The sequence below is a fragment of the Coenobita brevimanus genome, chromosome 102 (assembly GCF_032717465.1).
Source record: "Coenobita brevimanus isolate Jiangsu-jjx chromosome 102, ASM3271746v2, whole genome shotgun sequence".
Lineage (NCBI taxonomy): Eukaryota > Metazoa > Arthropoda > Malacostraca > Decapoda > Coenobitidae > Coenobita > Coenobita brevimanus.
The window spans coordinates 8,250,460-8,275,610 of record NC_137055.1 but is presented as its reverse complement, the minus strand read 5'-3'; the positions used below and the strand labels follow the sequence as shown (position 1 = coordinate 8,275,610).

At 40.1% G+C, this 25,151-nt stretch overlaps 1 protein-coding gene across 1 annotated transcript in view; it reads right to left on the bottom strand.

The window, feature by feature from the left end:
• Positions 1 to 13,471: 13,471 nt before the first annotated feature.
• Positions 13,472 to 25,151, bottom strand: part of LOC145415358 (fat-like cadherin-related tumor suppressor homolog) — a 28,331-nt gene continuing 16,651 nt past the window's right edge. Inside the window, exons 5-7 of the mRNA XM_080284645.1 lie at positions 21,069 to 21,310; positions 20,182 to 20,326; positions 13,472 to 13,525 (exon numbers count right to left, since the gene is read on the bottom strand). Of these exons, the coding sequence (XP_080140771.1) occupies positions 13,472 to 13,525; positions 20,182 to 20,326; positions 21,069 to 21,310 (441 nt within the window). The remainder of the gene's footprint in view (positions 13,526 to 20,181; positions 20,327 to 21,068; positions 21,311 to 25,151) is intronic.

Below are 25,151 nucleotides of genomic sequence, written 5' to 3'. Positions count from 1 at the left end.
AAGAAAGGATAAGAAGAGAGTGGAGGAGGAATTTGGAAGAAATTTGTGTGTACAGTGAAAGGAATGTAAGAAAATGTTCTGGAAAGAGGTAAAGAGAGTTAGAGTGATAAAGAAATTAGTCGGGGAGTGAAAGATAAAAATTGTAGATTGCTAGTGGAGAAGGGAGAAAATGTGAGCAGACGGAGAGAACACTTTAAGGAATTGTTGAACATAGAGAATGAAAGTAGTGCTAGTATATGTGGCTGGTGAATGACTGGGAGAAGGACTGATGTATGAAGACAGAAAGAAATCAGTATGATGGAAAATGTGGAAGCAATGGAGAAAGTCATAATGGGAAAGACCCAGGAATTGATGGAGTGTGTGGTGAATTGCTGAAACATGGGGGAGAGATAGTAGTAGAATGGATATGGAAGATGCGCGGATTGGCTTGGGAGGAAGTCCCAGAGGACTGGAAGTCAGGTATAAATATTCCCTTGTACAAAGGAAAAGGGGGGAAAATAAGCGTATGGTAATCATTGGAGCATTTGTCTTCGCAGTGTAATAGGATAAGCATTTGGTAGGATACTTATTGACAGAGTTAGGGAAATAACAGAGGAATGAGTTGGAGAAGAACAGGGAGGTTTTAGGAAGGGAAGAGGTTGAGTAGATCATATATTCGTCCTTATGTCTTTAGTGGAAGAGTTTCTAGAGAAGGAAAAGAAGTTGTATGCGGCCTTCATGGATTTGGAGAAAGCATATAACAGGGTGGATAGACAAGGATTGTGGAAAGTATTAAGAATATATGGAATAGTTGGGAAGTTGTTGAATGCCGTGAAGAGTATTTTTGAGGGTGTTAAGGCTGAAGTGTGTGTGGACAGTGAACTGTGTGAATTTTTCAATTTGAAGGTTGGATTGAAACAGCGATGCGTCATGTCTTTAAGGTTGTTCAGTCTGAATATGAATGGGGTTATGAAAGAGATACAAGGTAGGGTAGTGGATGCTGGAGAGGCCCTAATGAGAGAGGACAGTGTCTAAACTCCCCGTACTGTTGTTTGCAGATGATACTGTACTGTTAAGTGAGGACGAAGGGAGCTCCAAGGCTGGTGAATGAGTTTGGGAGAGTGTGTATGAAACGAAATCTGAAGGTGAATGTAGGGAAGAGTAAAATTATGGTCTTCGAGAGAAATGAAGTCACTGAACGTACAGTGAGGATGGATGAGGAGGAAATGGAAAATGTGAGTGCGTTTAAGTACGTGGGTAGTGTGATGAGTTAGGATGGAAGTTTGGAGGGTGAAGTGCTTGAAAGGGTACAACATGGAAGAAAGATAGCTGGTTCTTTGAAAGCAGTGATAAGAAACAGGGAAGTGAGCAAGGACATGAAAAAGACACTGTTACAGTTTTGTGACACCAACTCTCACGTATGTAAGTGAAGCTTGGACCTTGTTGGAGGGATACAAGTCAAGAGCGAGAGCAGTGGAAATGAGTAATTTGAGAGGAGCATGTGGAGTCACAAGAAGAGACAGACTGACAAATGATGAAGTGAAGGAGCGTTGTGGTGTGGATGAGGATGTAATAGGAAGCGTTAGGAGAAACACATTAAGGTGGTTTGGCCATGTGGAGAGGATGGAGAGTGAGAGACTGATGAGGAGAGTGTATGTGAGTGAGGTGGAGAGAGGGAGAGGGAGGGGGAGGCGGAGGATGAGATGGAGGGATGGAGTGGAGAGGTATATGAGAGAGAGTGGGGGGGTGAACTGGGAGCGGGGCAGTGAAATGGCGGAGGACAGAGCGACATGGAGGCGATGTGTTAGTGGCCACCCCGTATGGGAATAAAGCGTCTGGCAATATATATATATATATATATATATACGCATACTAGTATGCGACACTGGTTAAACCACAGCACCCCTTGTGTCACCCAAAGTAGCAAGTGGCTTGGTGAACACTTCCCAAAGTTTTTACAACTCTGGCGGGTGGCGAACCCGTGCTCACAAGCGTGCGAAACGCACACTCTACCACTGTACCACAGAAGCCCATATATATATATATATATATATATATATATATATATATATATATATATATATATATATATATATATATATATATATATATATATATATATATATATATATATATATATATATATATATATATATATATATAGATATATACATATATACACCCACACACATATATATATTATATATATATATATATATATATATATATATATATATATATATATATATATATACACCCACACACACCCGTTCAAGGAAATCTGAACACAGCCATGAAGCACTCCCCCGTTACTAATCTACAAGAAGGCTGAGATTTCGTTTCTCTGCCTTTAACTAAGAATAGGTAAATTTTCAAATATCCCTGCCTATTATGTATTATATTATTATCTTATCTTACCTCCAAACGTTACCTTAAGTTGAGGTAATGACAGATGTTTCACCACTTTTTCAGTAACTTTATTCATTAGAAAGAACTGACCCCTCATGAATGCGTAAAAAGTATTGCTTTTTCAAACATAACCGGTATATAACTCTAGCAGCTGCCATTATATTTTTGAGTTCTCGACAAGTTTTACCCATCTCTAATCATTACAATTTTTACTGTATACACCTAGTTCTTCTATCGTGTACAAGGTAGTCATCGTCCAATCACATATTAGTCAGAAATTGACTTCAGTTTCTTTTGCCTTGTTTGACAAGACCAGCTGAAGCCCAGCTCAACAGTCGCAGACACAGCTTCAGTTTTAGTTCAGTTGTATTTACGGATATTCGGCGCAGACATGTGTTTACTTTTCACTTCAGCATTTTCTAGGCCGTCTTTCTTCATGACCTCAGCATTTTCTACGCCGTCTTTCTTCACAATATCGAATGGACCACAGACATCCCGGTGAATTCGCCCTTACAATTTTATTTTACACATCGAAGTTTTTTTTTTTTTTGTTATCTTCCTCGATATTCAGAGAGAGGGATATATATTTGTTCTTCCTACCTTCCATTTCTTAGGGTGTTCAGTCTTGTGAATTCTACGTCACCTTCACCTCTCTCCCTGGGAATCGGTCTTCCCTGTGACACTGCTGTAACAGTTCGACTGGCTGCCTTAGCAACGGCCCCCTTCTTCACTAAGATTACTCCAATACTGATTTATTTATTTTAACCTTGCTGCCGTCCTGTAGGAGAGAACTTTCACAAGCTGTGCAAAATCTTCCGAAGGTAGCAAGAAATACTTCCCTGTTATAGGAATTCGGCCCTCCGAATGGACATTTAATCCCTAAACCACAAAACCAGTACACCTTACCCAGAGAGAGAGAGAGAGAGAGAGGAGTGACCACTTCCTTATCATAAATTATTTTCTCGTTCTCTATCTCCTCGATTTCTGCGCAAATTTTGCCTAACTTTGTCATAAACATTCTGTGTGTGTGTGTGTGTGTGTGTGTGTGTGTGTGTGTGTGTGTGTGTGTGTGTGTGTGTGTGTTTGTGTACGTGTGTGTTTGTGTGTGTGTGTGTGTGTGTGTGTGTGTGTGTGTGTGTGTGTGTGTGTGTGTGTGTGTGTATGTGTGTGTGTGTGTGTGTAATATGCACTGTATGGGGTTAGTAGAATTATTAATATCATACAGCTTTATATTTATAACTAAAAGAAAATAGCAAGTATTAGGTATAGCTGTATGAACAAACTTATAATGATATTTGAACTTGCCATTGCATTTTATTAATCATAAGGCTTACAGTCACAAGAATCACATCAGAAATAGTTACTTAGATGTGGTGTTTAAAAATTACTGGAATTGCCTACCATGTGGTTTATTATTCGGTATTTATGCGTCAGTCAAAATGAATTGAGACGATTTGATGTTTGTTTTGTCCTTTTGGTTGTTCTCATAATCATCATTAATATTTTATAAACAAATATTAAAAATGTTTTCGATAATTCTTATCATTACTGTAAACGTATGTTTTCGAAAATGCTCATTACTCTAAACATATGAATGGGTCAGTGTTATGACTGCAGCCAGAGCAGAATAAAAAGCACTATATCATGCATTTTGGATAATTTCTGGAATAACACAGTGAATTTGACCCTCTGGTATGTAGCAGTTATTTCTATGAGCTGAATACACTCGTTTAGCATCAACAGGATTAATTAAATAAGCTCATTATTTTTTGCAAAATTATTTTTCATTCATTCATTCATTGCCAGACGCCATGTATCCCAAACGGGGTGGCCAAGGGCTTAGAGTTAATTGTTTTACAGGGAGAGGCACTAATCCTCCACCAACCCCACTTGACACGTAGGGAGAACGTTATGCTAACAGCATCTGGTGTTCCTAGGCTGTCACCCATCCAAGTACTAACCAGACCCAATGATTCTTCAAATTTTTCTTCTGATGAATTGGTTGATATTTATGACAACAAGCTTAGGTAAATTTTTGATCATTACTGTACCGAGGTAGTAAAAACAATCACTGTACAGTACATGATAATTCTCCGTGGTATGGTCCATCCATTTGGAAGAGCAGAACATGAGTGGCACTTGCAGCGGACCAAAGTAACTCGTTTGCGTTATGTTTTTGCGAGAAGAGCAGTCGTTCATACTGTAAAAGCCCAAAAGGTTAGGTATTATCAAAATAGAGCAGGTTCATATGGTTGTGATAAAAAAAAAAAAACGTCTGCAGTTGTGAACAATTTGGCTGGTCGGAGGAATGTAATTGTTAAACCAACTTCTGTATCTGATGCCCAATTGGCTTCTTATTTTGCTCCATTTTTTACAAGATATCTCGCATAAGAAGTGATTTAGACAACAGTTCTCCTAGTGAAGCGTACTCAGTTGACTTCCAGCCACGGTGCACCAGGGATCATTTGCTTTCAATATTTCATCCGCTGGATGTAAACAAAGCAAAATGTTACATCCGAGAGCTTAATAAAACATTCTGCTCACTCGATCCGTGTAACATGTCACAACTGCCTGATGTGTACGAGCACGCTGCAGAAATTATCTGCAACATAATAAATAGATGTTTCTTAGAAAGTAATTTTGTGCAGTCTGTGAAACGTACTTTGCTTAGGCCCCTAATTAAGAAACCAGGCCTTGATGTCGAGAGCATGACAAATTATCGTCCCATCTCTAACCTGTCTTTTTTATCCAAGATTACTGAGCAGTCCATACTCGATCAACTCATACCTCTACTGGAACACAACAGACTTGTTCCTGTTGTTCAATCAGCATGCAGAAAATACCATTTAACTGAAACTGCAATTACAAGGATTCTGAGTGACTTGGTGCCAAACACTTGTTATGGGATGTCCTCTCTCCTAGTTCTGTTGGATCTGTCTGCAGCTTTTGATACAGTAGATCATAAACTATTGTTGGATGATCTGTATTTTTATGGCGTTCGTGATAACAAATTTTGTTGTGGTTGTTTTCTGTTAACTGTAGAAAATAATCTGACTCTGAGACACCCATTGCTCAGCTGCCAAGTCGGTCTGTCCCACTCAGTCTGACTTGTGTGCGATACTTCACATTTAGAAGCTGCTTATCCACTAAGAAAACATATAGTGTAGAGACAGTTGTTTAACCTCCATGAGTTTGTTTTCGTGTGCTCCAGGCGGGTTCCGTAGTTCCTGACATCAGTTTCAATACCTAATGAATATACTGGGTGAATGACTCATTTCATATTTGTGTTTATTTCCTTGACGGCTAAGTAAGTGTTATAGCTTACATTCTTCACTGTTTGAAACATTATCATTTATCAATAAATCCTTTACTTCTCTGAGCACCGTCTCATTAGTGACTTACAGAGTTTTCCAAGCATCCCGCTGGAAAACAAGAAAAATGCATCATGACAATGTTAAATTGTTGTAACTTTGTTCCTTCCTTATAATCTCATCTCTCTAGCAGCCTTGAAATACCTTGTAGCAAGATTGAATTAAAGTATCTTCATTCAATTGATCAAATGCTCTTATAATTTTTAACAATAGTATTATTTGGTAGAATTTCATTACTGCATTATTGGTTCAGTGTTTAAATTACTTATTTGGTAAAGTCGTGATCCACATACTCTGTTTATGACATTATGTGACTAGCTGTTGATTTATAAGCGAAATACAGGTATTGGCTGTTCTTTTCGCCATACTCGTTTGTGAATTACAACCCCTTGTAGTGCAGGTCTACACTTAGCTATGCCAAATTGGTTGTTTTTTGTAGACGTATCATACATAGCACGATTCATATCTCAATCTAGGAATCATTTTTGTTAATCTTTGTTGTATCTTTTCGAACCCGGAACAGAGAAAAACGTTACTCACGAGAAAATAAATGCCCTTACCTCCAAATGGTGCTCTGAGAATATATTCTCATGGGTATATATGCATTCAACTAAATTACACAAAAATAAAACAATTCAGTTAGTGTAGCTAATATCATACCATAATAATCACATAATGCATCAGAACGAGGATTTGGTGCCTTGTAGTATCTATTTATTGATATCTTAAACGTACATACATTGAGAGGGAACAGGAGAGAGTATGTTACAAAGGACGACAATAAATATAAAAATACACAGAGTACGCTATGTCAAATAATTATACAAAAGTTTCATATTTTCCGACAAAATCAGTGATGTAGAAGATATCTTATTCTATGTTTTTAAGTAGACAATAAACAATTTGTTATATACATTTTTATACTAGCTTAACCTTAAAATAATTTGATTAGTTACAGAAGAAAGATATATATAAAAGTAAATATACTTGCATACGAGTATGACAAAAAGAACAGCCAATACCTGTATTTCGCTTATAAATCAACAGCTAGTCACATAGTGTCATAAACAGAGTATGTGGATCACGACTTTACCAAATAAGTAATTTAAACACTGAACCAATAATGCAGTAATGAAATTCTACCAAATAATACTATTGTTATTGTAAAAATTATAAGAGCATTTGATCAACTGAATAAAGATACTTTAATTCAGTCTTGCTACAAGGTATTTCAAGGCTGCTAGAGAGATGAGATTATAAGGAAGGAACAAAGTTACAACAATTTAACATTGTCATAATGCATTTATTCTTGTTTTCCAGCGGGATGCTTGGAAAACTCTGCAAGTCACTAATGAGACGGTGCTCAGAGAAGTAAAGGATTTATTGATAAATGATAATGTTTCAAACAGTGAAGAATGAAAGCTATAAGACTTACTTAGCCGTCAAGGAAATAAACACAAATATGAAATGAGTCATTCACCCAGTATATTCATTAGGTACTGAAATAGATGTCAGGAACTACGGAACCCGCCTGGAGCACACAAAAACAAACTCATGGAGGTTAAACAACTGTCTCTACACTATATGTTTTCTTAGTGGATAAGCAGCTTCTAAATGTGAAGTATCGCACACAAGTCAGACTGAGTGGGACAGACCGACTTGGCAGCTGAGCAATGGGTGTCTCAGAGTCAGATTATTTTCTACAGTTAACAGAAAACAACCACAACAAAGTTTGTTATCTATAAATAATTTTGCAAAAAATAATGAGCTTACTTAATTAATTCTGTTGATGCTAAACGAGTGTATTCAGCTCATAGAAATAACTGCTACATACCAGAGGGTCAAATTCACTGTGTTATTCCAGAAATTATCCAAAATGCATGATATAGTGCTTTTTATTCTGCTCTGGCTGCAGTCATAACACTGACCCATTCATATGTTTAGAGTAATGAGCATTTTCGAAAACATATGTTTACAGTAATGATAAGAATTATCGAAAACATTTTTAATATTTGTTTATAAAATATTAATGATGATTATGAGAACAACCAAAAGGACAAAACAAACATCAAATCGTCTCAAATCATTTTGACTGACGCATAAATACCGAATAATAAACCACATGGTAGGCAATTCCAGTAATTTTTAAAGGGATAGGGAGGGAGCTGAGGGACGTTTGTATAACCTGTCATTGTAGCCGCCCGGTTATAGCACTGCCACCACACGAAGGACCCTTACCGGTATTTTCCTAATTGTCTATATAATTCCTTCAATTGAACAACTCAAGGCACTGATATATCAAGACGCTCTTGATGATGTAATAAATTCTACCATATGAACTATTCGCTGTACTGTGAAAGATGTACACTACCACAATAAGCCTCCGTTGACTGCATTGATATATTGTGATTTGACAACACCAGTACATCTTTATGCGCCATGAATCTATACTGACTATGCTTCCAATCAAATATTATTACCAGCAGCAGCACATACACTAACATAATACTAACGTATGAATTACTGCTTCATCCGTAACACCAGGCCATAACACAATTCTCTTCATTACTCTTTACGGCATTGCACTTTATTGCCCCATTAGGAACGTAAGGCCCGGGGTCAGGCTTTTTCATCCAGACATGAAAGACAAGATTAACCAGTTACCCATTTCTGAGAGGGATTATGTGAATAATAAATGCCAGATCCGACATCCCACCTCTGAGAACCGTGTATTTCATCCTGTGATTTGTTATTTGCTGTTTATTTTCTTTAATATTAACACAGCTATTGTAAATATCATAAAATACATTCCCAAAGCCTTATGCCAAGGGCTGTGAATAAAGAGGTGTTAGAGAGGTCCCTTTAAATGCGAGTCCTTGGCTAATAGGCTATATACTCTCTATTAAACTTTATTATCCTCTGGTATGCTACCGATGCCAACGAAGCTGTTATACATACGGTTTAACAACATAGAGGGGAATATTTTATCATCAGCATCATTAACCAGACCTTTCCCGCCTAAGGAACGGCGTAAGGTATGATGAAGAAACAAGGAAAGAACAACTGTAACTCTGGAAGAGCTATCAATAGGACTCGCAGTGAAATCGGTCATAAAATCATACAGGCCCCCGGAATTCTGGCTCTTCTTCACAGGCCAAACCATTTGCACTACTTTTTCTAGTTTTTCTTCCTTTATTTGCTCTTCACATACAGCTGTCAGGGACGTTCTCATTGATCGTGAACCAAACAAAAGAGAGCAATGCCATGTGTTTCTCCGTACATACTGCATTCAGCCAACTCCATCATTCGTCAGTTCTCTAGGCTTCTTCATTTCCATACCTTCCTTCCTCACACATTAATTTTCCATACTCGTCCACTGTCTTCTTAGCCTACCACTTCAAAGTCACTCATATCCGTCTCATTTCCTTTCCATCATCTGTTCTCATCAAATGCATATACTGAGCACTCACTACCCGACCCAGATATTAACAAACTTCTTTACTCCACGTCCTTTGCAACTCAAACAACTTCTTATCCTATTCCCTGTATCTAGTACACATATTTCAAAGCGGTCCCACTTCTACCACTCATACTCTTTTCACTTTCATGCCTTACCATAGTTTCACACACTTAGAGTATGTTAATGTGAACACAAACATCATGCAATCTCCATCCAGCCTCCATACTCACACCTCTACTTCGTATTATGACCAAACCACTTTCTTTTTCTTCATGGGCCACATACTTTCCACTGTCCACTTCCTTTGCACGATTATCTTTCTTTTATTATCATTATTATTACTACAGTATTTTATTATTATTATTATTATCATCATTATTATTATTATTATTATTATTATTATTATTATTATTATTATTATTATTATTATCATTACTGTTATTATCATTATTATTATTACTATTATCATTATTATTATTAAAAACTCCTCATTATGTGGAGTTAATATTCATATTGTAGATATTATTTTTTTGGGGGGAAGGGGGGGGGGAGATCTAGAGGGGTGGCATTCCAAGGCCGTTCGAGACAGAACTGTGAATTTTTCAGTAATGATGTATCTTGGTTGCAGACTTCTTTTGGTATAGATTTTTTTTCCTAGCACTAGCACCGCTACCGTCCTCTATATTATTATTATTTTTTTTTTTTTGCTCTCCTGCTCAGCAAAAACTACCTAATCGATTGCTTTGCAAAAATGTTCCAGTATGCAGTCGTCAATAAGCTAGTACACCTGGGTACAGAGATCCAACAAATACTTTTTGAAATAGTAAGGAAAATCAAAATGGCCTCCCCATGCCTGAAAACGCTAAATCGGAATGTATTTGACCGATTTTGACCAAACTGTAGTGGGTCATGAATGAACATGATATGCACAGTATGAATGATCTTGACCATGACCTCAAGGACACAGGTCAACATCCGTAAAATATTTTTAATCATACAAAAGTCCCGTAATATTAGGTCTACAATGATAACAAAAATATTTTCACCTGGGATGTGGAGTTCTTTGAATTTCAGCAGTTTCAGATTTCAATTTGTTATTATTATTATTATTATTATTGTTGTTGTTGTTGTTTTCATTATTATTATTATTACTGATATTGTTATTATTACAGCACTGACGTACAGTACATACAGTAAGCGGATTCACCACTTTCTTTCTCACTGTTTACCAACACGCCACCCTGACAGTCACCCACACTATCAACGACATCATCCGCATCAGTCTGGTCAAGTCCTTTTCAAAACTGCAAGTGATACAGCATTACCTGCTTTAATCAGATTTGATATATTTCTCCTTTCTGCATTAACTGCGATCTTCATTCTACCTCCACAGCATAATATTTTAACCTTACATGTACACACACACACAGACACAGACACACACACACACACACACATATATATATATATATATATATATATATATATGCTTAACCCTTCAAAAGGTACGACTGGCAACATGCAAATATTTATGTAGCGATATGCCATTAATTACGTGGAATGAGGAGGGAGGGGGTAGCGAAGGAGAGGCGGAGGGCAAGGTGCAGTTAATGCAACTACTCTTACTTCCAAAACCACATATGGGAGAGAGAGAGAGAGAGAGAGAGAGAGACAGACAGACAGACAGACAGAGAGAAAGTGTGTGTGTGTGTGTGTGTGTGTGTGTGTGTGTGTGTGTGTGTGTGTGTGTGTGTGTGTGTGTGTGTGTGTGATGCAATACAAGTTTTGTTCTAATGCTTAGTTACATTATTCACAATGTAACTTGGCGTCAGTAGAGCGTCACTGCGTCAAGAGGTAAAGACTCGCTCTTCTACCTTCCATTTTGACTTTCATCTTTCCTATAGGCATGATTTTATGTTTAGTTCTAAAAGACAGATTATTACCTCGTTTATATGATTCTCTTTCCCTGAGATATATGTGTAGTTCTAAAGGAATTATAGATTACTGCCTCATTTATACTGAGTCTCCTTCCCTGAAATTTTTATCTCGAAGCACAACAAAAGGGATTTTTTTCTACAGCATAGCGATTTAGACCGAGGCTCTAAACACGATGTTCACATGGCATATCTGGTATTAGCGTGCGACAGTGTAGACTGCATTGGTGATGCTGCACGGAACTGGCCGGGGAAAGTTGAAATGAGTGACACATTCCTGGTTAAGTTAACTGACTTAGAACTAAAACTGACAGTAAGCCACTCCCTGGACGGTCCGGGAATCAGGCATGGCAACATCACACACCCTTGCTGCCCTTCGACACTGATGTCAGACCTCTTTCTTAAACATCAATTTATTCAAAAAGAACAAGAATCCCGAAGGATTAGATTCTACGAAGTCTTTTTTGCCCCTAAGATCAAGACTAGCAGGATATCGACATTACAGGCAGTGGAGGCGGTCTGTGCAGGTAGTAATATCCGCCTCTCACACCTGCCACCACATGCCTACCAGGATATCCCTATATAGCACACTTCCCATCCAATTACTGGGCTTACATGAACACTATGGCTCCTTGTTTACGAACTTAAAGGGATAAAATTTGTGTATAAAACTGCTTGCTTCACTAAAACAGCTACTAAGCACTTCAAAACTAAACATGAGTTTGGAGTTAGTCGTGGCCAAATGTAGTCTTAATTTGGAATGGATTAGAAGTGCATAATAGCGTAAAAAATACGTTCAAAGTGATTCATGAGACTAGATACAGAGGTTTCATCGTAAAATCTGGTTAGACTCCGTGCTAAATACAGCACTTACCACCACTTTCCCAGCCCCGTAACTCTATAACGTACTCTACACCCAGTTAACTGTCTCAGCGGGGCGGACTGGCGCTCAAATTACGCAAAAGGCATAACCACCCGTCCATTACCATCAGCCCCACTGACCATCACTCCTAGCCTGCGAGGGTGTGGGGGAGAAGGGAAGAGAAGAAAGGAGAAGAGGGAAGAGAAAGAGAGAGAGAGAGAGAGAGAGAGAGAGAGAGACAGACAGACAGACAGACAGACAGACAGACAGAGACTGAGACAGACACACAGACAGACAGATAGATAGACAGACAGACAGGCAGAGATGATGTTATGGGTCTGGGTGTATGACATGTATAATCAACAAACTCAGGTGAGCTTGTCCTGTACTGTCGTGGTATCATGTGTTGGAATAGTAATACACCCTGACTGAATATAAGGCCAAAATTTCAAATACAAAAAGAATCACTAAGATGGAGCATCATCCACACCCATTAGTTCGTTTTAGGGCCGAACATTTAACTGCCTTGAGATCTTCCACTACCGATTGCTCTCAAAATCGAATTTATGAACCCTTCCACCAAGTTTCGTTCAGATCTAATCAAAACTGTTTGAACTGACCTTGGTATATCACCCTGGCCTGTGACCTTTCTCTTTGACCTTGACCTTACTCTTTGATTATCCTCAAAATTGAATTCTTTTGTCCTTGCACTACCGTGAAACCTTCCAAAAAATTTGGAAGGAAATAAATAAAAAATGTTTATGTTGATCTTGAAATACAACCATGGTCTACTGCCAAAAAAATAAAAAAATAAAATAGTCAATCCCTTGGCTGATCCGGAACTCTTCCACCAAATTACGGACAAGTCAAATCAGATCTGTTTAAGTTCTTTTGTTCTTCTAGGTCGAACTTTCATGTTGTTCTGTGAGCCGGACTTTTGAGTGTTCTCAAAATTGACTCGTTTCGTTCTTGCCTTCCTCTAAACTTTTCCACCACGTTGGGTCTGAGTCGATTTATAAATGTATTAAGCTGACTCTGCTAGGTCATACTCTAAGTTAGCCCTACTGTATGACTTTGACCTTTATTGTTCTGCAAACAATCGGTGATCCCCTTGGTTGTCCCTCAAGCCTTCCTCTGCGTTAGGTAATAATCGGATTACAACTGAGTTATACTGTTCACACACACACACACACACACACACACACACACACACACACACACACACACACATCAAGCAAAACATAACACCTGCTCTCGCAAGGGAGTAATAAGGTGTTGTTTGATCAACTGCTTTAACTCCGCGACGCGCGTTAAGCCTTGTAGCCATTCTATTCTGACTAAAGAAAAACGCTTTTATTTATCAAGAACAAGGCTCTTGTGATATAAAGTTCAATCAGCAGTGTTAACAACCAACCACTTTTTACTGCATGCACAATCAGAAACATATATTCGCCCACTATTGCGCTAAATCACAGTTCAGCACTTCCGTCACCTTCCTTCCTGACGCATCCTGTCAAAGAGAATCATCAGTGAGTAGAGAAACATACCAAGCCTCTCACACCTTTAGTATATAAGCTAGGAGGCAGAAGTGAGAAGCAGAAGAGGTGAAATACTAGACGACCTTGTCCTTGATTGTACTTGCAAAACTTAGTCGACATCTTCCTTTACACTTTTGCTATGAAGAGGCAGCCTGTTGCATGATGACCTGGGTGTTAGACGCGTCACGACAGCTATAAAATGAAAAGTGGATTGGGGTCTCCTTAGTGACACGAGGAATTTCTTTTTTTTCTTTCTTTATTACTAACAAACTTACTGACTTACTTTCATTATTTATTTATTTATTTATTTATTATTCATGCAAGATCGTCAACGTGGTTCAGTCTCCTAACTACCCTGATGTATTTTACAATTCGCTATCATTACCTCCAGACAATTTGATTCGCCTTAGAGAACACTTTGAACTAGAAGTTTTATATACAACCCAAACGAACCCCTTGTTTACTAATATTGAATAAATCACTGAATAAAATCGTCTGTTATGGTTTAAAAAGAAAAGACATTATAGTGGAGGGGAGGGCGACAAAACAATAGAGGGGGAGGGGAAAGGATAAAGTAAATCACCCATAAACAATGCTCAGCGCCATAAACACAGTGAGCATTAACTAGACGAATGTAACTTAAGTGCAGTGTACAGAACACATTAATGTTTTCTGTACAATGATGTAATTCTGAAGCTAAATATACTAGAACGAGATCATTTATTGCTTTATAGATTCACATGGTAGTGAAGGGGTTAATGATGGTTGTATTTAAATCCCTCAGCTTGAATTGTCTGTCCTAAGCTGAATATACTCAAGTACTCAAGTTCGATCATGATGGCCGTGTGTGAAGGTACTGGTCCTGTGTAAACTTAGCTTGTTCTTTACCTCATATTATACACACATCTAGCCTATATCAGCCTATGGACATGGTACACACTGATATCTGAACAGGTATACTTGCACCTGAAGGCCCTTCCATTCATCTACCCTTTACCTAATTCTGTATCGTGTCATCCACTACCGCCTCATCAGAAGCACAGTGCATATTTTACGGTAGGCCAGGCTTCTAACGAGAGAGTGACCAAACATTCCTTCGTTAGCAGTAACTATCCATCGGAACTGAACGCTAATGGGACACATGCGGTTGGAGCGCCATAACTCATTAGAAAAACAGGCGTCTATTGACTGTTCTGTAGTTAACATTCAAAGCTGTACTGTGTGTGTATGTGTGTGTGTGTGTGTGTGTGTGTGTGTGTGTGTGTGTGTGTGTGTGTGTGTGTGTCTGTGCTGTACTGCAGGAACCCATTTGGCATATCACTCATAACAGTCACCTGAAGCTAGCACTACATCAGCTGAATGGATCGTTGCTGCCACCATCAGCCAAATTAACTTAATATATTAGGGCGAGTTTAGGCCCACGAACATTAAGTTTGTGTTGTACTGAATTTCAAGCATATTAGATTGTGGCTCGGCAATCCATGGCTGCGTGCAGGCTGAATAATGACAATATATATTTTTTTTCAGTTGTCAGTGGTCATGCCGAGTGAACAACACTGATCAATTCCCTGGCTGGTGCACCAGCTGCGGCAGAAGTTAACAATTAATGCAAAATTTTTGTATCATAGCCAGACCTAAAAATTAAAAACGAATACAGATACTGCATTCCGAGTTTACCTCGAACATGATATTATATGCGTGTGATAACTTTATACCGTACAACTTTCATTTGTGTGTGTGTGTGTGTGTGTGTGTGTGTGTGTGTGTGTGTGCGCGGGGAGGGGGGGGGGGTTCCCAACGTACAACCCTTCTCAGGGGTGGAGTCAAAGGCCTTTCGTCTCATCAAATTCTCATCCTCTTACTGACTCCCTTCAACCTCCCTCCCTCTTCGCCGCACTGTGGCATCATTTTTTCTGTCGTCACTTTAATGGTCACTGATCCTCTGAAGTGTCTGCTTGCAACCCCACTCCATTACGGCGGGTGAAGAGCACCCGTCTGGCAACAAACTATCATCCCTTTCTGTCCAGCTCTCCACTGCATGAATTAACCGTAACTCCCAGTCCTTCATATATGCAACAGGTCAGCTCTGGAACTGTCTTCCTTGTTCTGTATTTCCTTCTGGCTTTGACCACCTGTCTTTTAAAGGTAATGTTTCTAGGCATCTCGAAATGAGTGGATCTTAAATTTGCTCTGTTGTATTTATGTATTTATTTTTGGGGGAAGGAACAATAATTTCGGGTTTCTAGCCATTGGTTCCTTTCTCCTTGCACTGGAAAAAAAAAAAAATGCTGCGAAGCGAAAAGCCGGGCTAGATGTTTTGACGGCCACGATGTTGTGTGTCCCTCTGTAACCTGAATGACTCCACCTCCATCAGCGTCACAATATCACGGTTATCATCGGGCCGGTGAAAATCTTGGACGACGTATATTTCCACTTTTTTCGTGTTCACCCAGCAGTGCATATGGCGGCGTGTGTGTAACAACGGGTACTGCAGGTTGAATTTTAGGGGAAGACTGGGATTTAACAGAAGTTAAATGTCTACGGTAAAAACCTCGTGCAGTTGATAGGTATTAATTTCATTCTTCTTCACCTCGTTTTTCTTGAGTTAGCCTTAGCGGCAGATACATTGCGAAAATATTTAGTTCTTGCTGTCCATTTGGCAAACGGACAAAATATCCGTACTGGTTGATAATATTGCCACGAACACTATGTGTGGTGTGAAAATAAGGGATAAAATATGGAGAATATGAGTATAGTTTAATATTTAGGAATGTCTTAGGATGTATGGGTGGAAAACACTATGAATTTAATAAACGACTACATCAAAGACAAAGTGTCGGGCTTCTAAAAGCAGCAGTAATCAACAGATATATAAGTGTGGAAGCAAAGACAATTTCTGTACAAATGTGTGCTCAATTTCAGTGTTAGGTATAGCAATGAAACGAGGACGATGCTTGTGTGTGTGTGTGTGTGTGTGTGTGTGTGTGTGTGTGTGTGTGTGTGTGTGTGTGTGTGTGTGTGTGTGTGTGTGCACCCACTCCAGCCAAGAGCTGTGTTACTGCCTTACCCAGGTGATCCTCCCACCCATCTCATTCCTCTCTCCTCCCTCCTCTCCCATTCTCTAGGCTTTCCCTCCCTCCTAAAATTACTCCATTGCCTCCCTGTTCTCTTTCCCTCCAACTCCTACCATCTCTCTCTCTCTCTCGTTAACAACCGCCAAGCAGTTTCTCCACCTCTAAGCTTTTTCTGAACTTCCAAGCTTTCGCTTTAACTCCAGGTTCGCTCTCTGTCACGAAGTTTCCTCTCACTCCAAGCTTTCTCATCCTCCAAACTTCCTCTCACCCACCAAACTTACTCAGCCTCCAAGCTTTCCCTCAACCTCTTTCTCTCATTCTCCAAGCTTTCTCACTCATTTCAGACTTTCTCCCAGCCAGATTCTCAACTTCCTACCTTCCTCTCATCCTACAAACTTCCGCTCAACCTTCAAGCATTCTCTCTGTTCTAAAGCTCTCAACCTCAAAGTTATCTCAACCTCCAAGCTTTCTCTCAGCCTCCAAGCTATCTCTATCTCCAGGATTTCAATCACCAAGTTATATCTCGCCTGTACAAGCTCTTTTTCAGTCCATAAGGTTTCTCTCATCCTCCAAGATATTTTTCAAACTCCAAGCTTTCTTTCCTCTTTCAAGCTTTATCTTAACTTCCAACCTTTCTCTTAACCTTCAGTTTTTCTCTTAACTTTTAATCTTTCCCTTAACTTCCAAGCTTTTTCTTAACCTTCAATTTCTTTTTTTTTTTTACCTCCAAGCATTCTGTTACCACCCAAGTTTTCTCATAGCCTCCAACCATTCTCTAAATCTCCAAGCTTTCACTTAGTTTCCAAGCTCTCTTTCAACGTCCATGCTTCTCTCAACCTCCTAGATTTCTTTCAGCATTCAAAATTTCTTTCGTTCCCCAACTTTTCACTTCCAAGCTTTCACTCCACCTCCAAGTTTTTTCTCGCCCTCCAAGTTTCTAAGAACCAGTATGCTTCTCCTCCAAGTTTTCTCTCATCCTCCCAGTTTCTCTCAGTCTTTAAGCTTTCTTTCCACCTCCAAGTGCTCGCATGCCCTCCACGTTCTAACCATCTCTAAGCTTTCTCTCCCATCTTTCCCAAACTCCAAACTTCCAACATCTGCAGGCTTTCTCTTACATTTCAGGCTTGAAATTTTAAGCTCTCACTCCATCTTCTTGCTTCAGCATTCCAGCTTTCTCTCAGTGTCTAAGAATTCTCTTAATCTTCAACTTTTCTCTCATCTTAGCTTTCTCTCACCCTCTAAAATTTCTCTCCTCCCAGCTTTCTCTCCACCTCCAAACTTTCTCTCCACCTCTAAGCTTTCTCTCCATCTCCACGCCCTCTTTCGCTACCTCATGTCTTTACTTTACTTTCCCTCATACTTGTCCTGCTTTCCTCTCACCGTCGTTCTCTTTTCTATCCTTGTTTACCATTACTCTCTTTACGTCTTCCCTTTCACCAACCTCTCTCTTCTTCTCTCACTCTGACTTCCTCACTCCCTCCCCTCCTCTTCTTCCACTTCCTTCCTTATATTTCTTCGCCTTTTATCACCCTCATATATTTCCTCCTCCTCTCCTCGCCTCTTGTCCACCTTTACCCTTCTCTCTTCCCTCTTCCTCTTTAGTCTTTCTTCCCTCCTCGTTTTTCTTCTCTTTCCTTTTCCTTCTCCTTTTCCCACTCTCCTCCTTCATCTCTCCTACCTACCTCTCTCTTACCTCCTCCCACATCCCTCTCTCCCCTCACATTCTTCTACCTTCCTTCTCTCCTCACTCCTCTTCCTCCCTTCTCTCTTCTCTCCCCCTTCTGCTTTCCCTCTCTCTTCTCTCCCCCATCTCCCTGCCTTCTCTCTTCCCAACCTTCTACCTCCTCCATGTACTTCCGCCTTCTCATCCCTCTTCCTCCCCTATCTCTTCTCTCCCCCTTCCCCCCCTCTCTCTCCCTTCTTCCGCTCTTGCTTCCCCATCCCATGTATTGTTCGCGTCACTCCCCAATAAATATCCCTGCCTTTCTCTCTCTCAGGCACCCACTACCCGGCTCCCTCTCCCTCCCCTGCCCTCCTTCCCCTCTTACCCTCCTAACCTCATGAACTGGCTATTGCGAGTCATATTCTAGGGGAAGAGTTAGACAGGAAAAGCTGAATGTCCTCCTTTATGATCCTCGTGCGGTGTACAGGCATAAATCTAAGTCTGCATCTTCATCTAATCTCCATTTATACTTCCCATCTTCCTCTTATTTTCCATCGTTTCCTTTTGCCCTTATTCCTCCACTCTCTTCTCTGATGCATCTCTCATCTCTGCCCCTGGTTCATCTTACTACCCACTAATCTTTTTCTTTAGTTTACAATTATAAGTGCTCATGTTTTTATCAACCCTTCTCCTGCCTATCCTCACTTCGTCTATCCCTAACCTCTCTCCTTCATATTCTCATTTCCCCTGTCTTCATCCTCTCTCCTTCCTTTATTCACTCTCTCCCTCTGTCCTCAATCTCTCCTTCTTGTCCTCACTTCATTTATCCCATATCTCTTCTCTACTGTATATCTTTCTACCTTTCCTCCCCCTCTCCTTTCCTCTCGCCAAGGATATTACCTCATCATCATTATTTCGGCAGCCCCATGTCCCACGCTCAGATTTAATGGAAAGATCAATAACAATGTTCTCTTATTCCTATCTGGCCATGAATTAGGGAAGATAGGAAGTTCGGCACACAACTTCCCCTCCTACCAAGATTCAGATCGGCTTGCTCCACAGGCAGTGTGCGGTGGGGTCGTCACATACAAGAGCTTATCAGCATCGATCCACTTAGTGTGTTGCTCGCTAGGTGGGCGGCAGTTATTGTGGATGTGCAACAGACACTAGTAGTTTGGTGAAATATTAAGATATCCACTTTATTTTTTACTACTGTCTTTTATCTGCATTTTAGTACGACGCCTTAATCCCGGAGACGGAGCCTATAATTCAATTCTCTCCTTGTCACCCAGATCTTTGCTATTATGTTATCCTATTCCAGCTCACAACACCCTCAGTAGCATACCTCTTCACCTCACTGCTCCGTCTCCTCCTCCCCCTCTTTCCCTTTCACCTTAACCGTATAATTTTTTTCACTTACATATTTACGTTTGTAATCCAGGGCCTATTTACCGGTATCCGTATTAATTACACATAAAGTAACATTCAAGGAATATATGGGCAGTTATCGAAATTATTTTATTTAAAAGTCTGGGTACTGATCAGTGAAACTATCAGCCATATCGTAAAGAACTTGACATTTGTGCAAATGGCAACCTCAATAAGAGATGCTTTCTAGCATATCTTTACGGAAGCACATCTCAATTTATTATGTGTTTCAACTGCAGAAAATTAGCTTTTCTTTTTCTTGCGATTTATCCAGCATCGTGGATGAGACCTTTCAGTCCAGAAGATGCTCTAAGAATTATCCCTGAATGATATCATGGTCTTAAGGATAAGGATTGAAGTTGTTTAAGAAAAAGAAAATGGCCTGGGGAAAAAAATGACCCGGAGAAAATGAGCACGAAAAAACACCGACCTGAAGGAAAGGCCAAGGGTACTCGAGACTAACCTTGACGGAGAACATGGACTCAAGGAAGGTGGGGTCGTGGTCGTTGGTGTCAATCACAGTCACCCTCGCCCGGGAGAAGTCAGCCACCTCTCGCCGTCCCAGGGTCCGGCAGCTGACAGTCAATTCGTGCACGCCACTCACCTCCCTGATGTAATAATAGCAAGAGATGTAAATGTAAAAAGTATAAAAGGTATCTTATCTTGTGACTCTCTCTCTCTCTCTCTCTCTCTCTCTCTCTCTCTCACACACACACACACACACACACACACACACACACACACACACACACACACACACACAAACAAACATACACACGATTACAAAATTAGTTAACTGCAGACATCTATATCCTCAAAACATGTACTAAACTACAATACAGTTATTTACTTACTGTGTTCAGTCACAACCTTCTTCAACTCAACTGTTACATCTTCACTAATCCAGGCCTTCAGGCATTCCATATTCCTGCCTAATGCTTTATATAACTACAACTTAAGTAAAAAACTGGAGGGGCACTCAGTGAAGCGCATCTCTCCGAAAAGGGAAACGTAAGTTCCAAACTACTCTTCATAATGGGTTAGGTTTTCTCACCACTGATAAGGGTTTCACAAAAATTGCTTTCCGGATCCATAATACAGTCCGTAACGGTCCCAAAAGTTTGTCGATTGTTCCCTGGGACATGGGCTATCTACCCACCAAATGTGGTCCAAATCTCTCTTTTAGTTTTTGAGTAATCCTGCTAACAGACAAACAAACTAACAAGCAAACAAACAAACAGGGGTGAACCATACTCTCCTCACTGGAGAGAATAAAATTTATAATCAGACAGGAAAACGGAATGTTATAAAGGCTAAGTTACATGAAAACCAAACACAACGGAGCTGTACCTGTCAAGAGGCTGGGCAATTTTCAGTGTGCCAGAGGAGGAATCAAGGGTGAATAGCGAGGCTGATGCTAGGGCGTGGGTGTGGTGAAGGGTGTAGTAGAGTGTGGAGGGTGGGTGGTTCGGCAGGCGGCACTGGAGGGTAAGCACGCTGGAACCCTGAGCCGCATCCTCTCTGACATTAGCCTCGTACACAGGAGCGCTGAACACTGGCCGCTGCTCCACCCCAGCCACCGTCACCACCACCTGTGCGGAAGACACGGGAGAATCCAGCATTTTTAGCCCTGTCATGGTCGTAACTTCTAGTGCATTATACATCTGCTAAAGCCATAAGATAGAATACCGCTAAGAATGTATACAAGCAGCATAGGAATGTTAATACTGTCAACATAACCTTCGCATAGTACGGAGAACTCTAGTAGCCTTTTGGACTGCCATCTTCACTGACAATGGCTTCACACACTAAGGCACTGAACTCTAACAGCTACAACACAACACCTTCGAAACTAGTATAGCCAACACCTGGACTGTTAAAATCACTGACCATCATCATCCAGAATTATTTTCCTACTTAAGGATAAGGTGCAACAGAATGTAGAAAGAAGGAAGGAGATATTACGAAAGTGGGAGAACTCTCAACAACGTGCCCACTGAAATGAGCCACATGCACATTCACACAACATTAGCTTCCGGAATTATGGCTCAACTTCACTGGCAAAATCATCAGCAAAGTATATTTTTTTCCTTTTCTTATTACCTCCGCCAACGAAGTTGGAGATTATGTATTCACATGCGTTTGTCTGTCTGTCTGTTTGTGTGTTCAGACAATATCTCCAAGAGTTATCAATGAATATCAATGAAATTTGGTGGAAGGGTGGGCCATGGGCCAAAAAAGATTTGATTAAATTTTGGACAGATCCGGATCCTATGTACTGTATATTATCTCCAGAAGTTTTCAATTTCAATAAAAGTTTGTGGAAGAGTGGGCCATGGGTCAAGGAACAACTAACTGAATTTGGGCGTGGATCCGGATCCTATGTATTCTACACAATATTTCCACGGATCCGGAAGCGGATCCTTTTTAGTGGCAATGACATTGGCGAAGGTGTGCACTCTCTGAGTGCTTTCTAGTTATAGTTGCACTAGAGCAGGGGTGGGGAACGTCCGGCCTCCTGGCCGTATAAGGCCCGCAAGACCATCTGATCAGGCCCGCGAGGCAATTCATTAATACAATTTCATAAATTCATGAACGAATATAGTGTATATATATATATATATATATATATATATATATATATATATATATATATATATATATATATATATATATACAGTATATATTATGTACTGGGCTACAGTCGATTTTAAGTTGATAATTTTTTATGGCCAACGAATGATGTTAAAAATATCCTAATGGCCCTTAAAAGGAGAAAGGTTCCCCACCCCTGCACTAGAGTTAGGCAAGCCAGATAGTCATACACAGAATGTTGTTGAGACCATTGCACTAGGTAATTTGTTGTTTTTGTGATCCTCGGTTTCCGTAAACTTTGTAAAAATGTTCTCGTGAGTATTGGTATTGTGACATTGTTGTTGCTGTCAGTGCTGTTGGTTTTGCTGCTAGTGTTGTTGATGATACTGCTGTTGATGTTGTTCTCAAGTCACGTTAATCCTGGTCAGTTCAGGTTAATAAGATTCGGTGAAATTAGGTTCATATCATCACAATTCCAGCTAAGTTCATTCAGGCTGCCTGGATGCACACACTCACTTCATATTTTCAAATCCAGTTGGTGTGATGTGTTTTTGAGCACAGTTTGGTCCAGTTAGGTATGTTCAGGTTCATGTAGTATCATTCACGCCACGTTAGGTCGTTCTGGTCAGGTCAAGACAGGCCACAGGTTTAATCAAGCCAGTTCAGGCTAAACAGATATAGTAATGGACAATATATATCCATCCTTCATGCTCCTCACATTCTTCCATAAATTCGTACTCAGTCACGCAAACGTGACTTCAGTCAGGTCACTCGGGTCAAGCTGGGGTATATTAAGTTAAAATAAGAAAATACAGGTTGAGTCAGGACCATTAAACAGCTTTAATTTCACTCAGTTCATCAGAAACACTGAGGCCCGTTTTATTCAATTTCGAGTATTTCTTGTCAAGTTAGAATAAGTTAGAGTCCTTCAAGCAACTTGAGTTCCATTCAGGACGACGTAGAACCATTCAAATAATCAAAGCCATGCGAAGGTCTAGTTCCAATAATTCAGACCAATTCCGTCAGTTCTGGTCCAACTAAGCCTCTCTCATGGTCGGGCCTTTTGTGTTTTACTCTGGTTAACGCCTGATTAGTTTAGTCAGCTGAGAGTCATTCAGCCTGAGAGTGCTAATATTTGCACGATAACCCTTCTCATGGTCAATAAAGCTCTAGTATTCTATCCCTGCTGACGCCAGATGATTCATTCAGCCAAGACTGAGTCAAGGGAGCCTGTAAGTGCTAAGGTCAACACAGTTTTGTTAATGGACAATGCTTTTAATCCTCTGAGCCCAAAGAGTTTCTCTTGAATTAAAGAAAATCCCCTGCCGTTAGTAAGAATATGTACTGTATATAACTTTATTTGGAGGAAAAATGATGTGAAAAAAAGGTAATTGAGAGAAGTGACTTTAGATGATGGCTTGTGGTGAGGCAGGACGAATGAAGTAGCTTTTACCCGGTGAAGTTGTGTACTGTAGCCCAACAAACATGATTTAAAAATTCTTGGAAGTCTGGAGGGGGTATGGGTAATAATATAGAAAGGGCAGGAGAAGGAGTGGGTCGTACTGACTGGGATAATGTGGGTGGTGGTGCATGGTGGAATGTGTGAATCCTGCATCGACGGGCGTTGTACTATATCTAATATACTATAGCACTAGCAGTGTGTGTGTGTGTGTGTGTGTGTGTGTGTGTGTGTGTGTGTGTGTGTGTGTGTGTGTGTGTGTGTGTGTGCATAATTTGGGCAGCCTAAACTACACATTCAAATCGCACCAAAATTGGCACAAAAATCGCAAAAATATCGCTGATGTAAAAAAAACTTGGTCCCATCACAATTGAAAAACTTTTACTATATTTAATAAGCAATCACATTTTAACCAAAAAACGCTGCTCCCGGAGCCCGGCATAGGATCTCCGTAGAATTTTTTGCCCACAGGTAGAACTATAATAAACTTTAGCAGTCTGTGTGTGTACTTCGGACTTGCATTCGGACAACTTGGGTTCCATTCCCGAAGCTGCACATAACATAATCAATTGGTTAGCTGCAAAAAATCCAAGTGACAACGTTACACTAGAACAGCACATAAATGAGAGAGCCCTCCGCAGGAGCAAGTGCGAGGGGCCCGAAGGGCCCACAAGCACTTGTGAACATGTAAAGTGGTATCAGTGAATTGTAGGTTGACATCAGGGATTATTTTCCAGAAAAATCTCTTGTGGAACTGGGCAATGATTGGGAAAGTGGAGAGGAGTGGACAGGACGAGGTTGTGGCTGGTGAAGGGGAGAGGTAGTTTAACTGCAGATAATATCGATCTATTTTCTTAGTCAAATGATTGAGAAACTTATACGGTCGCTGCAAACTGTCATGTTATTCATCGTACTGAAGTGACTCGATATTGATATTCGAAAATTACTCTTACAAAGACGTTGTAATTTGGTTCATATGGACGTAAATTAGATTTTGTTTAGCTTTCTCATACATATAGAAAATAAGCACAAGTCGCCTTTAGATACCTTAAGCATCTATAATTAGAAGTGGATGTAAAGACCCATGTTCATTTGAGAGTAAAATATTGTGTAAAGTACTGTCGACAGCGACACAATCAAGTGGGCATGGTTATGAGAAGAGACTGTCAGACAGATTATGATTACTATCGGACAGCTGCACTCTGCTAGTTTGCACTCGTGTGGACATATGGTAGCTCGTAACTATCACGCCTACTTTCAGTTATAATATCCAGGCACTTTGGACTCAGGAGAAGACATTTTAATTGATACATATGAATGATGAGGTTCCTATTTCGTAGGATAACAAAAGGAAAGCCTGCCGGAATACAGAATTGAAA